The sequence below is a fragment of the Carettochelys insculpta genome, chromosome 1, assembly GCF_033958435.1.
Source record: "Carettochelys insculpta isolate YL-2023 chromosome 1, ASM3395843v1, whole genome shotgun sequence".
Lineage (NCBI taxonomy): Eukaryota > Metazoa > Chordata > Testudines > Carettochelyidae > Carettochelys > Carettochelys insculpta.
Genome location: NC_134137.1, coordinates 6,495,166 through 6,513,304, shown reverse-complemented (window position 1 = coordinate 6,513,304; position 18,139 = coordinate 6,495,166). Strand labels below are relative to the sequence as shown.

Genomic DNA, 18,139 nt, shown 5'->3' with positions numbered 1-18,139 from the left:
GGTAGCTCGCCTGTGGCTGGTGTGGGTGGCTGGTCCCAGCAGTGCAGGGCTTGGGTAGAGGGTGGGCGTGTGGGTGGGCAGCTAGCCCCAGTGGCTGACAGGCAGCTGGCTTGGGAATATGTCTCTGGCAGTGCAGGTCTCAGGAAGGTGGGAGGTTGGCACAGGGCTCAGGCAGCTGGCCAGATGGGGCTGGACCAGACACCTGCAAGGGGCCAAGGAAAACTATTTGTCCTTATTTTTAATTTTAAATGAAATTTTAATATCAAGTTTTTGTGTTTATTTTAAATTACAAATTGATTTTTTTAAAGGGGGGTTGGATGATGGTAAAGAAGAGGTCGGGATATGAGGGTTCCTTAAACATCAAAAGGTGGGTGTGATGCTGAAATGCTTGGGAACCACTGTTTTAGTAAGAATAAGGCCCTGCTCACCAACACTCGTGTAGCTCGAATGAGAACCAAAAAGTCAGGTTCTCATTAAGAGGCACAGAGAGCCTTCCCCTGTGGAAGACTGAATCTGGCTAAATGAGCCTGGAAGGTGCTTCACCCAGTTTGGCCATGTGTCTACACATCCTCTCTGAGGCTTGGGGCTGTTTGTTGTAAACATCATGAGCCCCAAAAAGACAACCTGGAAATGGACTGTGCCCAAGAGGGAGCTCCAGAATGATTGTGGATTTGGTAGGAGCTGAACTTAAACCAGTCTCAGAGACTTGGTGCTGGCTTGTTGGTCTCTGTTCCCAGAAGGAGCAGCTAGAACAGAAGCTGAACCCTGAGAGTAGTTTGGGAAGCCCAGACCCAGAAGCTCCCAGCTGTGTCTCCTCTGCTCTGTATTTCTCTGGCTGCTCTTGACAAGGGCTGATCCAGCTTAGGGTTACCATATTTGACCATATTTCAAAGAAGAGGACATCCCTGAAAGGGAGTGTATCTGTATCAGTATTTACCAACTCACATAGAAATAAGGTACTATACATTATATAGTGTATATACTACATACACAGTTCTGGGGCCCCCAGTATAGACAGGATGTAGATGCATTGGAGAGGGTCCACTGGAGAACAATGGACTTGTTTAAGGGGCTGGAGCACATGACCTAGGTGGAGAGATGCAGGGACTTGGGCTTATTGAGTTTTCAGAAGAGAAGAGTGAGGGGCTACTTGATAGCAGCCTTCAACTTCCTGAAGGGGGCTCTAAAGAGGATGGAGAGAAGCCGTTCTCAAGGGTAATGGATGACAGAAGAAGGAGCAAAGGTGTCAAGTTCAGGAGATCCAGGTTGGATATTAGGAAAATCTGTTTCATTAGGAGGTGGTGAAGCACTGGAATGCTTTGCCTAGAGAGGGGGTAGAATCTCAATTCCTAGAGATTTTTAAGTCCCAGCTTGCCAAAGTCTGGCTGGGATGATTTACTTGGGGTGGGTCCTGCTTTGGGCAGGAGGTCGGATTTCATTACCTCCTCTGGTCTCTCCCAAACCTGCGATTCTAATTCAAAGTGAGTTGGTAGATACTGATACAGATACATTCCCTCTCAGGGGTGTCCTCTTCTGAAGGGGATTTGTCTTCTGTCTTGGAAAGTGCTCCACAGAATTGAAGAGAGAGGAGGACCCTTTTCCAAAAGGTTTCAGCTCATCCCCTCTTTCTGTTTCTCTCTCTCTCTCCTTCTGTCTCTGCATGTTTTATTTCACCTCTTCCTTCCTTTATAACTAGCCTCCTCACCCCCGACACACACCTCCCATTCTCTGCCACCTCTAATGTGCATCCCACCTTGGTGTCAATTACAGACATACACTGGACTACAGTCACAGGCGAGTGCTACAGCAAGCCCTAGTGCTGGCAGTGTAATGCAAATAAGCAGTCTCAAAAATGTCACTTATTTGCATATTAACTTGCTTAATTTGCATATTCACACAAGATTGCCATGCTGGCAGAGGCTGCTGCTGGAAGAAAACAAGAAGCTTAGAGCTGGTTCTTCCTCCCAAAACCCCCATTGTCTGCAGCCCCTTATCCAGTTTTGTTTTGTTTTCTAGGCATTTTCAAGACCACTCATTTGCATCAAGCTGCCGGCATTATGGCTCAGTGTAGCCTAGCCACAGAGAGGTAGCTGTGTTAGTCTGGATCTTCACAGAATCAAAAAGCAATCATGCAGCACTTTAAAGACTAATAAAATAATTTATCAGGTGATGAGCTTTTGTGTGACAGACCTGCTTCTACAGATCTGGAAATTCTAATGACAGTAAACTGGTATGACAAAAATATTTTCTGTCTCTTTGAAGCTGGAGATGGATGGCAGGAGAAAGATCATTGCCAGTTCGGTTCAGTCCCTCTGGGACAGCTGGCATTGTCCACTCTTGGCAGACAGGATACTGAGCTAGATGGACCTTTGTTCTGACCCAATATGGCTGTTCCTATGTTCCTGTTCTTATGTTCAATGAATCGTACGTAAACTGACCCCCCATTTGTCTGGCTGACAGCACAGTAAGGTGAGGAAAGTGTCCAATGTCTGTCTGACTGTCATAGAACTGTGCTTCTCAACCAGGGGTGTGTGTACCCCAGGGTACTCAAAGGTACTCGTGTTTCGCAAACTCTATTTTATGAATAAAAAGTGGACTTATTTTATGTTCATCTAATTGTTTAATTTATCCCTTGTGCACAATCAGAATTAAAATGACAAGTTTATCTTCTATGGGCAAGTTCTTCCAACCAACCCATTTTGGTTAAGTTGTTCAAATAAATGTGCTGCAATGATAGAAGAAAATATGTGTCAGAAAATTGTAGGTACTCAGGGTACTTATATTTTTTCAAAAGCAGTACTTTAAAAAGAGTTGAGAAATATGTCATAGAATCCCAGAAGTATAGAAAACTACAACTGGAAGGGACCTCATGAGGCAATCATGAGTAATTAAATTAATTGCTTTACGAAAGTCTAGGTATTCCATGTCTACCACTTCCCCCTTATCCACAATGGCTGTGTCTACACGTGCCCCAAACTTCGAAATGGCCATGCAGATGGCCATTTCGAAGTTTACTAATGAAGCGCTGAAATGCATATTCAGTGCTTCATTAGCATGCAGGCGGCCGCGGCACTTCGAAATTGACGCACCTCACCGCCGTGCATCTCGTCCAGATGGGGCTCCTTTTCGAAAAGATGCAGCCTACTTTGAAGTCCCCTTATTCCCATGAGCTGATGGGAACAAAGGGACTTCAAAGTAGGCGGCGTCCTTTCAAAAAGGAGCCCCGTCTGGACGAGACACACGGCGGCGAGGCGCGTCAATTTCAAAGTGCCGCGGCCACCCGCATCCTAATGAAACGCTGAATATGCATTTCAGCGTTTCGTTAGTAAACTTCGAAATGGCCATTTGCGTGGCCATTTCGAAGTTTGGGGCACTTGTAGATGTAGTCAGTGTGTGTTATCCTGTCAAAGGAAGCTACCAAGGTGATTTGTCATGATTTTTCTTGACAAATCCTTGCTGACTGTTTCTTATCACCTTACTGTCTTCTAGATTTTTGCAGAAGGATTCCTTATTTGCTCTGTTATCTTTCCTGGCACTGAAGCTAAGCTGACTGATCTATAATTTCCTGAGTTGTCCTTATTTCCCTTTTTATAGATGACTACTATATTTGCCTTTTTCCAGTCTTCTAAAAACTCTCCCATCTTCCATGACTTTTCAAAGATGATAGCTAATGACTCAGTCAGCTCCTTGAGTATTGTAGGATTCATTTCATCAGTCACTGTTGACATGCAGATATCTAACTTTTCTAAATAATCCTGAACTTGTTCTTTTCCTATTTTAACTTCTGAACCTACCTTCTTTTTCCCAGCTTTCCCTAATGCAGGCATCCAAATACCACCAGCCTGCTTGGTGAAAACTGAAAAAGAGAGGTAGGTAACCATCTCTGCTAGTTCCACATTTTCTGTTATTGTTTTTCCCCTATTCATTGAGAAACATACCTAACCTATCCTTTGTCCTGCTCTTGCTTCCAGTTGATTTGTAAGATGCTTTCTTGTAAGCCTTTATGTTCCTTTATACTTAGTAAGTCATTCAAGAAAGAGGTCCCACCACCATGACACCAGTGAGCTCTTCATGAAGCTCAGCCTGAAACTGAATGCAACAAGAGAAAACTTTAAGTCCTTTTCTGCGTAAAGAGCCAGAACAACCTATTCCGGATTTGCTTGGTCCTCATGCCATAGATGATGGGATGTAGCATGGAGGGCACCACAATGTACACATTAGAAATGAGAATGAAGATATATGGGGGCACATTGTGATCAAACCGGTTCATGATGGAGGAGAAGAGATCTGGTATGTAAAAGGCTAAGATGGCACAGAGGTGGGAGCTACAGGTCCCAAAAGTCTTGAGCCTGGCATCTTTTATGTGGAGGCTGAAGATGGCCCTGAGGATCTGACTATAGGACACGGCAATAAAAAACAGATCCAGACCAGTCACAAACAATTTCACAGAGAGGCTGTAGTAATTACTGGCATGGATGTTGGCACAGGCCAGAGACACCACTGCTATGTTCTTGCAGTAAGAGTGGGGGATGATGTTGGTTCTGCAATATGGCCACTGACTTGCTAGGATGGGATAGGGCAGTGCAAGCACACCACCACGCAGCACCACAACCAGGCCAATCTTGGCCACCAAGTGGTTTGTCAGGATACTGGAATGTCTCAGGGGATAGCAGATGGCCACATAACGATCAAAGGCCATGGCCACGAAAATCCCAGATTCCACCACTGTGAAGCAGTAAATTAAGTACATCTGGGTGAGGCAGGCACTGAAATATATCTCCCTGGAATCGAACCAGAAGATGCTCAGTGTTTTAGGCAGAATGGTCGTAGGCAGGAATAAGTCAGTGATGGCCAGCATGCAAAGGAAATAGTACATGGGCCTATGCAGGCTTGACTCCCTCTTCATGATGAAGAGAATGGTGAAGTTCCCCAAGAGGGCTATGACATACATGGTGCACAAGGGGATGGAGATCCAGACATGGGCTGCCTCCAGGCCAGAAATACCCAGAAGAATGAAGATGGAAGGGTGGGCGAAGTTGGTTGTGTTGGAATCTGTCATGGAGTAGGTGATTATGTGTCCAACTCTGAGTGAGGAGTGTTTCTTCTACATGTACTGGATATTTCTCTGGCTTCTTTTTTGTGTTCTGATCTAGGGTTATCATCACAGTACAAATGCCTGGGTGGAGAAACAATGTAAATATGAGACACTACATGCATATCAAAAAATCCATATCAATAACTGCCTCCATAAAATCCTCAGGATCCACTGGCCATGCACTGTCAACAACCAGACCTGTGGCAACTCATTTACTAATTTCTTGCTGAAGAAGAAATCATGAAGAGAAGATGGCAATGGATTGGACACAACCTCAGAAAACCAGCCACCAATATCACAGGGCAAGCTTTAAATTGGAACCCCTAAGCAAAAAGGCAAAGAGGCACCCAAAGAAACACCTAGCATAGAGACCTTAAGGCAGACACTACAAAGATGGGATAAAACTAATCAGAACTGGAATAGATCACCCAAGGCAGGGGAAGCTGGTTAGTGGTCATCATGGCCCCCAAGATGTAAGAGTGGAAAAGACTTACCTACCTACATACACTACTAGAGGCTTTTTTTGTGGTTGAAGCAGATTGCCGCCTTACAAAAAGGAAAAAAAAGACTTCTGTTATTCAGATAAATGAATTATGAAAACAGAGGCAAGACAAACAAAGGGGCTTATGACAGAGGAGAGGAAAGCAAAGAATAGGATTTATCATATTCAAATAGACAAAAGGAGAACAGTTCCCAACCAAAACCAAACCAAACCAAACAACTAAAAAACAAGAGTCCTGTATCATCTTAAAGACTAATATTTTTATTTATTAAGTAATGAGCTTTCGTGGGTAAGATCCAATTCTTCAGCTTCTTCAGATTGTTCAAAAGTGGGTCTTACCCAGGAAAGCTCATTACCTAATAAATAAAATTGTTAGTCTTTAATGTGATACAGGACTGCTTTTTTTTTTGTGAAGTTACAGACTAATCTGGCCACCCCTCAAAGATTAGTGCCCAACCAGTGATATCTATAGACCTTTACTGCTGCCAAAGTGCTAATAACCTATAGCTCAGTCAAATTATAAATAGAAAGGACTGGGAGGAAAAATTTAAAAAAAAAAGGGAATTATGTTTCCTGAGGGGCATTCATAGATAGCTTAAAAGCTGTGATTCCATGGTAGAACAGTAGTAGGCATCCTTCAGTCTGCATAGACTATGGATCACGCCCTTAAAAGTTTAACTTTGGTTAAATATGCAGGTCAGTGGGAAAGGGGAAGCAGCAACTGTGTGAGGGTAGACCTGGGAAAACAATATATAACAACTGGGGGAAATAAAATATGATAGCAAGCAATACAAATGGGATATTAAAAAGTAAAAATATGGTTAATAAATATATTATTTTTTTTAAAAAATCATAGAACAGTTTTGCACTTGTTATGAGATGAAAGGAACCTTGTTATTGTTGCTGAAAATGTAGATGCATTCACAAAATAGTTTTATTCTTCATTTGGAAAGAAGCACTCTGAGGAACACACGTCACATGTGGAGATAAAATACTTTCCATTCCTATAACACAGTGTTTCTCAAACTGTGTTCGGCACAATGTGCAAATGTGTTGCAGTGGTGTAGCAACTAGCAAAGATGTGCAGTGCATGTATATATTCTCTGTTATTAAGACCAGTTACATTGTTACTTCTCCATTACTACAACACCCCTGATTCAACTACTTAATTTTGGTTTTTCTGTATCTATCGCTAATTTTTTTTGTTTGTTTGTTTTTTCAGTCTGCTGACAATTTCTGAAGAATATTTTCATAGTTGTTCCCCATAAAAATATATTGCTTCGTGTTCCACGATCTCAAAGAGGAGGTTCAGTAATATCCATAGTAGAACCTTAGCATTCTGAACATCAGGGTTATAAACTGACCAATCAACCCCTCATCTCTCTCAGAAGCAGAAGTACACATCCAGTCACCCACCGAGCTTTTAAAAAAAGAAAAATACAGGACAATTCTGGGTCAAATGTAAAGTATTAAAAAGAGGGAAATTAAAAATCTGAGATGGTGAGGATGCAATAGAAAGGCTGGTTCTGAGGTTAGTTTAAAGTAAAAGTCTAGAATTATAGTTTATGATGTTCAATGACAGGGTTAATGGAAAACGGATCTTGTCAAATAAACTTGATTCCATTCTTTAATGACAGTACACATTGGGTTGATCAACAGAAGTGCACAGAAGCAACACGTTTACATTTCCCTGAAGTGTTAGATTTAGTGTCTGGAAATATTAAAATTGAACATTGCATTGATGTCCAATGGACTAAAGACTGTCTAAGTGACAGATCTCGGCACTTGTCATGGGACACTGTCAGTGACTTGGACTGCTTGTAGTAGACTTCTCAGGGATTAGTTCTGGGGCCTCTGACAGTTAACATTTTCATCAATGATCTGGAAGCAAATAGAAAATCACTACAGACTAAATTTGCAGATGACTGAAAGATTTCATAGAGTGCTTAAAAGCAAGGGCAGGAATATCACTTACCTGGAGCATTTGGCGAGCAAGACCCATGCAATCTTTTACTATTATCATAGCTAAAGGCATTATCTCAGAAAGTGGAATGCCATCCTGACTCACAGACTAAGGCCCCCTGCAGAGGACTTAGGGGTGACTGTAGACTGCTACCTGACCGTGAGCCAACTGATAGTTATCAAGTGACTTCCAAGAAATGGGGTCTGTGATAGAGCAGAGAAAGGTGAAGCAAGACCCAATGGCTGGAAGCTAAAGTCAGATAACTTCTTGCATGGAATAAGGGACAAATCTTTGGCAGTGAGGGTGATTATCTTTTGAACACACCACTTAGAGGAGTACAAAGCATAGGAGCAAAGGCTGAAGGAACAAGGTAGGTTTAATTTGGAAATGAGGGGGCTGAAAGGGGACATGACAGTGAACTTCTGACACTTAATTGGCTGCCATAAAAATAATGGAGAAATGGTGCTCTTTCTTATCACAATGGGAGGGACAAGAGTGAAGGGTTTCAAACTACAGCACAGTGGGTTTTGATGAGCTCTCAGGAAAAACAGGAAAAATTCCTAACTGTAAGAACAGAAGGACAGTGGAAGAGTTTTCTTGGGAGGTTATAGAAGCTGCTTTACTAAAAGTTTTCTAAAGAAGGCTGAATAGCCATTTGTCCTAGATGGTTTATCTACAACAAATCCTGAATTTTGGCAGGGATGTTGGACTAATTAGGCCTGGCACTCCCTTCTAAGCCTGTGTTGTAGAATCTTGGTGAAGACCAAGCCTTAGTCAAATGGAAGTTATGGAATTCACTATGGGGATAACTGGCAAAATTCAATGGCCTGTGTCATATAAGAATTCAACTGGATCATCTAATAGTGCCTTCTACCCTTAAACCTTATGATCCCATAAATAAAGCAAATAGATTTGGCATTTGTAATAACTGTCTCACAACACAGAAACAAGGGAATATTCAGGTCCCTTGATTGAAAGGCTGAAGACACAAGACAAAAAAATGGTTAAATAATCCATATTTCTCCTGTGCATCTCCTTGCCACAGATATTACAGGATCACGGTGCTTATCTGAATGTGATTCACAAGTGCTTGGCCCTGTTAGATGGAGCTGATAGCTTCACCTTTCATTAAGACGCTCTGACACATCTATAAGGCCAACACATTTTTGCATAATGAAAAAGAAAACAATTGGTAAACATTAGCTGTTTGGACTGTAATTTTTCAGGCCTGGTGTCTGTTTCAGGCTAGCATATTTTTATAAGTTGTGGAGGTAAGAGCTAGGAGACAAGATGTCTTGCCCCTATGGAAAAATTCTTGTAATTGTTCTGTTGAAGAGTCCCAGCACATCCATGCTTCCCATCATATGAAAATCAGCTAACACCCACAATTAATAGCCAGAGCCCTGAAATTCAAAAGGAGGAAGCAATAGACTTTATGCATTCACACACAGTTGGCTCCTGAGGTCTGAACGCCTGTGAGAATTTTCCCTCAGTTGATACTGAGTCACATATGGGCCCATGGTCTTAGGATGCAGCCTTCCATTGTACTTTCACCCCAATGGAGTCACTGTGCCGCAGAAATAGAGCCCAGTTTGGTCTGGAGGCAAAAGAGGGACATATCAGCACATGATACTGGAGAAAACTCATCAGAAGTAGAAGGTGCTTAGGACATTTAATGGCTGTGTGGAATGGAAAGAAAACAAGCTTGTTTTACACCCCATCACATTTACCTTGTGCTTGGTTTGTTAATCAGAATTCCTCCTCTGCAGGAAATGGGTACCTGTGAATGCTGAGATGGAAGTGCCCTCCCTTGGAATGCCTCTAATATAGCTGCATCCAACACCTCTCTTGACCCAGTATCTGCCAGGATATCCCGCGCCCACAGCCAACACAGGAATGTGCGCCGCTTTTAACAGAGCCATGTGCAATCCCAGTGGGATACGTTCGGTGTCCAAGAGATCAGAGACACAGTACCCAGTGTCTCTTTTTCCATATCTGTGCTTCTGTGGTCTCTTTCCAGCTTCAGGAGTAAACAGTAATTAAGAGACCTTCCCAAAGGGCAAGAACTCTTGAGCTTTGTGCTGTCTCAGAGAGGAATGGGCTGTTCTGTGTGTTTGTGTATGTTTAAATACTATAGTTGATTAGTAAGAAAATTAGGAATACTGCCATGATTTTCATGGTATTGATTTTCACTCTGCAAATGCCTAGAGCACGGCTACCCCTCCGATACTAAAGTTTCTGGATAGATAGAAAAAGAAGAAAAGATAAAAAAAGGAAGAACTTTGTTTACTTAATCTGCATTTCTCCTGTGCATCTGCTCGCTACAGACATTACAGGATCACAGTGCTTAGCTGAACGTTATTCACAAGTGCATTGGTCAATATGGAGATAGAGGACTCGGGAAAACCGAACACTGACAATAGAATAAGGGGATGCCTTTTTGGAAGTGGAGATCAGTAATTCTCATCAGTAACTATAACCATGTTGGGCTGCACTTTTCACTCAAGGATCTTCACACAGTCTAGGAAATGAAAGTCATTCTGAACATACTTCCATAATACAGATGAGAAACCAAGGCCCAGGGAGATGTTTCTTGGCCAGGGTCACACAAAGAATGAGAGGCTGAACCCAGGAGTCTTGATTTCCCTGAAATAACCTCAGCCTCTCAGGCTACGTCTACACTAGAACAACCTGTCAACAAAAGTAACTGTTGAAAGATACCTTTCAACTAAAGTTCTGTTGACAGATTGTGACCAAACTGCCAAATGGATCACAAGAGCATCTGCTCTGTTGACAGAGAGAGGATGAACTGCCCAGCTACTCTCTCAACAGAATGGCCAAGTGCAAGCACAGCAGATGGGGTGCCCGGTGTCCTGGAAGCTATGTCTGTTGATCAAAGGCCCCCTGGCACCTCCAGATTGATTTCTGTTGATATATCTCAGTCAGGGAGATCTCAGAGTCTACGTCTATGCCAGCATTCCTCTTTCAAAAGAGGCATGCAAATGAAGGGAATTGAAAATGGAAATGAGGCACAGAGTTACATATCTGGCACCTCATTTGCATATTCTTTTGAAAGAGCTTCTTTTGAAAGAAGAAAAGCAGTGTAGAAGGGGCCCTTTTGAAATGAAACTCCATCTTCAAAAGAAGCCTTCTTTAAAAAAATAGGAAGAAGATGAGGTTTACTTTTGAAAGAGCCCCCTCTATGCTGCTTTTCTTCTTTGGAAAGAAGCTCTTTCAAAAGAATATGCAAATGAGGTTCCAGATATGTAAATCGGTGCCTCATTTTCCTTTTCATTCCCTTCATTTCATGCCTCTTTTGATAGTGGACTGCTTGTGTAGACGTAGCCTCAGAGATCTGTCAACTGAGGTATTCTGCATCACGGGGGAGCAGCAGAATGCTGTCAACAAAAGTGCCACGTTCTGTCGACTGAACACCTTGGGAATGTAGATGCCCCATGGGTTTTGTTGACAAAACTCTCTGGTGTAGACGTAGCTTCTGTGTGTAACTGTGTGTGAGACAAAAGGGAAATGGACTCAGGGTCTCACGAGACCTGTTGGCTGTTCACTAGAGTGTATCCTAGGTTACTTCTCACTGCTGAGTCTGTGGCAAACTACAATCCTTCCCATCCCTGGCCACCATACAATCACCATACCCAATATAGACCTTGGGCTAAAAGGTTTGCCCAGCACTGAATTAGCACCATTCAGACGGTCAGCAGGTGGCTGTTGAGGGCTTGTGCGGTATGTTTCTCTCCCAGTGCTGCCTCGTCCATTCTCATGCTTCTTGTCTGGCAGGGCTCTAGCTGTGGCACGTGTGGTCTATTGCCCCTTCCCTAGCACCCAGGCCTTCAAGGTCTGTGTATCTCCATCTCTGAGTGTTGGGGCATGGAGACATGCAGTGATCAGGACTTCAAGGATTTCATTTACCAGGTGTTCTGATCGAAAATTGACCCACTAATCCCTCCTTGTCCCATCCCCACCCCCCCACCTCTCACTACATCCCTCCTCCATCCCCTCCTGTCCTGCTCCCCTCCCCATCCCTGCTTGTACCCTCTACAGCTCCCTGTTCCCCAGATCTTCACTCCCCAGAGCTATCACTCCCATGTCTCTCACCCCCACACCTTCACACTCCATTCACCTCCATGCAGTGCTATGTTCCCAATTACTTCTGTATACACCTCTGCGCCCCCACATCCTAGGCACCTGTCAACTTCAGCTGCCCCCTTCAGCCCCACTCAGCCAACAAAACTCCCCACATTCCCTCCTCTCTCCTTCTGTGCCCCCCCTCATCCCAATACTCTTTCTGTTTCCATCTTCTGCCCCATCCCACCATCTTTTCCTCTACAACCGCCACTCGTTCCATCTGGGTGATTTCTGCAGCCCCTGGAAAAGTCTAAGTAACTGTGTAGACAGGTGTGTACATGAATGCATTGTGTGTAAGAGACCATGGCTACATCTACACTGGAGGGCTCTGTTGACAAAACCCTGTTTCTTTTGCATGAACGCTCTGCACGTTTTGTCAACAATACCAGGCTTCCCCAACAGACTCTGCTGTCAAAAGCACCGTGCGGATGTTCCAGGTGGCCCTTTGTCTAAAGACAGAGCTCCTGGGTCATCAGGCAGCCCTGTCTGCTGTGCTTCCTGTTGGCCATTCTGTCAAGAGAGGGCTGGGCAGTCCTGCCACTCTCTGTCGGAAGACCTGATTGCTTTTTTAATACACTTCACGGTCTGGTCACATTCTGCTGACCAGTTTTATCGGAGGATCTCTTCTAACAGTGACTTCTGTCGACAGATTGCTGTAGTGCAAACTTAGCTTGAGTGTCTTGGTGTAGGAAGGGGACTGTATGGCCTCTTATTTGTGTGAATAAAATGTTCAGCTTAACACTTTGAATTTTATTCCTTTTGCTGGCTTCTGCACACAAAAACAAGGCTGACAAAACCTCTGTATATTCATTTCCTAACAAGTTTTTGAAAGGGAAGGGAACACTAACAGAAATATGTATTATTTATTCGAAAGTGAAAGCTTTTGATTAGTAATTTCAGAAGAGCCAACTGTAGCACACATTTCTTGCTACAAAGTGAAAGCGAAATAGCTGGCCTGGAACACTATAAAGGCTAACAAAATAACCTATTAGGTGATGAGCTGTTGTGGGTCAGACCCACTCCTTCAGTGGCCGCCTTTGACAAGCTATATTATAAAATCTTTCTTGCGGGTGCTCACTTTCTTCTTCTGTTTCTTTCCACCACTTGCCACTCTGTAGCCCTGATTTGTGATGCCCCTTGCTGCTAAGCTGCTGGTACAGACCAGAAGCGTGGAAAATTTAACCCCTATGACTCTCAGTGTTCCTCAGTCATTCCATGTGTGTGTGTGTGTGTGTGTGTGTGTGTGTGTGTGTGCGTGTGTGTGTATGACAGACATAAATGGACATAAATCAGACATCAGGAACAGTAATATACAGAAGCCTGTGGGGGAACACTTCAGTTTCCCTGGACACTCAGTGGCAGATTTAAGGGTGACAGTTCTGAAACAAACAAAAAAATCAAAAATCAAATGGAGAGAGAAATCTCTGAGCTGCAATTTATTTGCAAATTTGACTTCATTAACCAAGGATTAAACAGAGACTGGGAGTGGCTTGCAGTTTACAAAGGCAATTTCTCTGCTTTGGATGCTAATAGCCCCCCATTAGATTCTGGCAAAGGCTCACATCCCCCTGTCTGATCTGACTTGTTTTTGACTCTTTTGATAAGTACTGTTGATACTGGGCCATTTCCACCTTTCTGAAAAGACTTTGTCAGCTCTGGCCGTCCCTCTTACTGGGACCCCACTCTTTAGATACCCCTCTGAAACCACTCCCTCACTCATGCATCTGATAAAGTGGGTCTTTGCCCACGAAAGCTTATGCTCCAAAATATCTGTTAGTCAAAAAGATGCCACAAGACTTCTTGTTGTCTTGTTTCATCACCGAGTAAATTATTTTGTTAATCTTTAAAGGGCTACATTTCTACTGTTTTATTTTGTTGGAGTACAGACTAACATGGCCACTGTAACCAACCAGGCTTGGGTTCCCCAGAAACGAGGCTGCACCCAGAAGGCGAGTGCTATATTTGGTTTATTGAAAGCGTGACACCCATGACGGGAGCCCCGGAAATGCCGCAGTCACCTGTGGGGGAAAACCCGATGCGTCGGAGCTTCACTCGGGGGACAGGCTCTGTAACGGGCCTCCTAACACTAACTAATAAAGCTTGAACTCATTTACATAAAATTGCTTAAAATTGCCTATGCACTACTCTTACTATCTCTTGTGGCCTACTGCCACCTTAGCCTTGAAGTTCTGGCGATCGTACTTTGTTTTACAGCTGTTTGCCTTGGCAGGATACTTGTTTTGCAGCTTTTCACCTTGCACAGACTGGTCTGTTTGGAATTCTCCTGAGGGTTCACAGAGGGGTCGGACTGCACTGTTGACCGTCACAATGTCTTCTCGCACCCTACAGCCACCTCTCTGCTACTATTCTCCATGGGAAGTGGGTGACCATTGTTCTATAGCTCTACAGCTGTGTAGCAAGCCTGTTCCTAGGACATCCCCAAAAGGGCTTCGAAAGGAATAGGTAACCTGCTGCTGTACAAACAGTCAGATCCTTTAAGCAGCCCTCATCCCTGTCTATGACGCTAACCCCTGTTCAGCAATCCCTGCAGACAGGTTGACACAGTAAACGCTGTCCTATCCATCATCCTATCATCCAGAACTCTCAAATAACTGGCATTTTAACCATAAGAAATTTTAGTTCATAAGTGCAGTATAGTGAAAGTAAACACAAATCAATACAGCAAATACAGTATAAGTTTACAATGTACAATGCTACTATTGCTGGTAAATAAAGTACTATGCAGACTTTTTGTTTGTTTCTTAATAGCTAATCTTGTTTTTCATTAGTGTTCTGCCTTGCTCGGTATACTTAATATCCAGAACATCTGAATATCCAGCAACCTCAAGGTCCCAGGGCTGCTGGATGTAAAAGTGTTTACTGTACTAAGCTGGTTGTACTCTGCAGCAGCTTGATGGCGAAGGACCATTAAGACGGATTAAGAAGTGGAGGAATGGGCACTGCCTTTTCTTCAGATAAATTCTCAGATGCAACGATTCAAAGTGTCACGCCTGCAATTGCCACTGATGTCGATGAAATAACAGCCCCTTGTGCGTTTGAAACAGGCACCTATGATGAGATGCGCATTAGATACGGCAGAGCACCCTATAGTGACTCTTGTCTGCATACTTGTCTCAATCTAATTCTTGACTTTCCCCCCCACGCATCTACTCTCTGATTTGCTCACCTTGATTATCTTTTTCTGATTCGTCCTCCTTGCTCACTGTTTTTGGTTCTCTGTGCCTTAAATATTGAGTCTGTTCTGGTCTGGCTGTGGTCTGAAGAAGTGGGTCTGTCCCATGAAAGCTCACCTAATAAACTATTTTGCTAGTCTTTAAAGTGCTACTTGACTGCTTTTTGTTTTGATAGTGTGTAGACTAGCACGGCTTCCTCTCTGTTACAAACCAAAGAAAGTATTTCTTCATAGTCAGTCTGTGAAACTCTTTTCCTGAGGCTGTAGTGTTGGCAAAGATCAGTGGTGGTTAGCCAGGATGGGCAAGGATGCTATCTGTAACTTCTGTTTAACAGAATCTCATAGTGGATGACAGGTCCTGGATCACTTTGTGATTCCTTCTGCGTATTCCCTTTGGGACACATGGCATTTGCTACTCTTGGAAGAGAGGATCCTGGGGATAAATGGACAATTGGTCTTACCCAGCATGACCATTCTGATGTTCTTATATATACTACAGATGTATCTGCCCTTGTTGTGTGCCACTGAGATGGAGTCCACGAGGCATGATGTCAGGAAAGTCCTGGGCAGACCAGGCAGAACAGAGATGGTCCTTTATGGAAAAGATGTGATGGAAAGGAGAGGTGCAAGGGTCTAATTACAAGAAATAAGAAAGGTGTGAACTCAAAGACTGTGGCCACACTATCCCCTCCTTTCAGAAGGGCTATGGTAATGTGGCACTTTGGAATATGCTAATGAGGCACTTCCATGAATATGCATTTCAAAAGTACTGCTTTCAAAATGCATGCCACCTGGAGATCTTTCAAAACAACCCCCCCAATTTCAAAATCCCTTTCTTCCCAAAACCAAATGGAAAGGGGCTTTAAAAATCAGTGGGCCATTTCAAAAGGCCCCCAGCTACACCAGTGGTGTGCGTTTTGAAATCAGCAGTTTCAAAGCACATGCGGCTGCCATTGTGCTAATGAGGTGCTGCATATTCATGGGAGTGACTTATTAGCAAATGCTGAAGTGTCACATTACTATAGCCCCTCCAAAAGGTTATCCGTAGACCAGTGCCTTTGTCTGTAATTCTGACAGGACGCAGTAATGTCAGGAAAGGATCCAATATCTTTCCGACTCTCTTGTCAGTGATTCAGGAAAGTGGGCCCCGCACCATGTCACCAGTGAGGTCTGCATGAAACTGGGTCTGAGCATGGAGGCACCAGGAGAAACCTCTATGACCTTTTCAGAGTAAAGACTCTGAGCAACATGTCCCGGATTTTCTTGGTTCTCATCCCATAGATGATGGGGTGTAGCATGGGAGGCAGTAGAAAGTGCACATTATCAATGAGAATGAGGACATGCAGAGGCACATTGTGACAAAAGCGGTGTATGACTGTGGAGAAAACATCTGGAATATAAAAGACTAAGAAGGCACAAAGGTGGGAGCTGCATGTCCCAAAAGCCTTGAGCCAGGCTTCTTTTGAGGGGAGACTGAAGAGGGCCCTGAGGATGTGACTATAGGACAATGCTATAAAAAGCAGATCCAGACTGATCACAAAGAAAAGCACAAAGATGCTGTAATAACTACTAACTTGGATGTCAGCACAGGCCAGGGTCACCACGGCAATGTGCCTGCAGTACGAGTGGGCGATTACATTGGTCCTGCAATATGGCCAGCGTTGTGCCAGGAGAGAAAATGGCAGTACAAGCACACCACCACGCAGCACCACAGCCAGGCCAATCTTGGCCATCATGCGGTTTGTCAGGATGGTGGAATGTCTCAGGGGGTGGCAGATGGCCACATAGCGATCAAAAGCCATGGCCACAAAGATCCCAGACTCAATCACTGTAAAACAATGAAGGAAGAACATCTGGGTGAGACAAGCACTAAAACTGATTTCCCTAGAATTGAACCAGAAGATGCTCAGTGTTTTGGGTAGGATGGACGTAGACAGGACCAGGTCTGTGGCAGCCAACATGCTGAGGAAATAATACATGGGCTTATGCAGACTTGGCTCCCTCTTCACCATGAACAAGGTGGTGACATTCCCCAAGACAGCTATGGCATACATGGCACAGAAGGGGATGGAGATCCAGACATATGCCTCTTCCAGGCTAGGAACGCCCAGCAGGACGAAGGTGGAGGGGTTGGTAAAGTCGGTTGTGTTGGAATCTGACATGGAGTAGGGGAGACGATGTCCAACTCTCAGGCTTAACATATGGTACCGTATGCTCTTGTGACTTCTTGTACGTGCCCAGGGTCTACGGTAATGGTCCCAGTGCAAATTCCTGGATAGAGAGACAGTGTAAATGAGAGACACTACAGGCACTGCTGGAGGCTTTTCCCGTGGTGAAACACATTGGTTGTTCTTCACCATCACAAAATCAGATACACGAATTTTGAACAACGAACCTACTAATGCCAATTCCATACTTGGTGGTGCTCCATGAGTCAATAGTTCCAACACATTTTTGTGTGGGAAATTATAATAGGAACAAGTAGGAACACTCTCATTGTTTCCTATTCCAATTCTGTGCTCTAGAGATTTTACAGATTACCCAGTTTCTCAATATGTGAGAGTGGAAAATAATTAAATCTTTTCCAAGTCATCTGCCAGTGGAAACCTCTTGACTCAGCTCCACCTTGGGAAAAGACCTGAACCTCAGTGACAGCAGCTGAATGGAAATACCTGCTTGTTTGTAAAAGATACCAAAACAAAGACAATGTTAAGAGTTCTAGAGAATGAGATGGAGAAAAACCTGTTCTCAGCATGTGCTTAGATTTGGTTGCCCAGTCTCTGTGAAGGTTATAGCACATAATAAGGGGGTTTCCCAGACTGGCTTTGAGATTGCAGGAGACTCCCCTATGCAGACAGACTGAAAATTCTGGTACTATTTTAGAGAAGAGGCAAACAAAGGCACTTAAGATCTCAGAGAGAAAAATAAAGCCTGGGACTCAATACATTCAAACGGACAAAGAGAGGTGTTTCCATCTAGCGATATCTGTAGACCTTAGGTCTTCTAAAATTCTAATTCCCCAAAGATGAGGCAAATTATGAGCAAACCAGACTGGGAGGAAAAAGGTTAGCAGAAAAAAATGAGAATGAAAATTGTGAGTTCTTTGGAGGTTTTCATTAGATAGCTAAAATGCCACATTTCCACAGTGAATAAAAGTGAGTGGGCCAGGCAAGGCATAACTAGCAAGGAAAGTGCAGGTGCTGGAAAGCAATGTATAATGACTGAAAAAAGGGAAAAGAGATG

At 43.7% G+C, this 18,139-nt stretch overlaps 2 protein-coding genes across 2 annotated transcripts; both read right to left on the bottom strand.

Annotated features, from left to right (window-relative positions):
• Positions 1-4,111: 4,111 nt before the first annotated feature.
• LOC142002591 (olfactory receptor 52M1-like) lies at positions 4,112-5,059 on the bottom strand. Its single transcript, XM_074978816.1, has one exon. The coding sequence runs from the start codon at positions 5,057-5,059 to the stop codon at positions 4,112-4,114; it is 948 nt and encodes a 315-aa protein (XP_074834917.1).
• Positions 5,060-16,110: 11,051 nt separating this feature from the next.
• Positions 16,111-17,097, bottom strand: LOC142002586 (olfactory receptor 52K2-like). Its single transcript, XM_074978803.1, has one exon. It carries the CDS (start codon positions 17,095-17,097, stop codon positions 16,111-16,113), a length of 987 nt encoding a protein of 328 aa, XP_074834904.1.
• Positions 17,098-18,139: the final 1,042 nt, after the last annotated feature.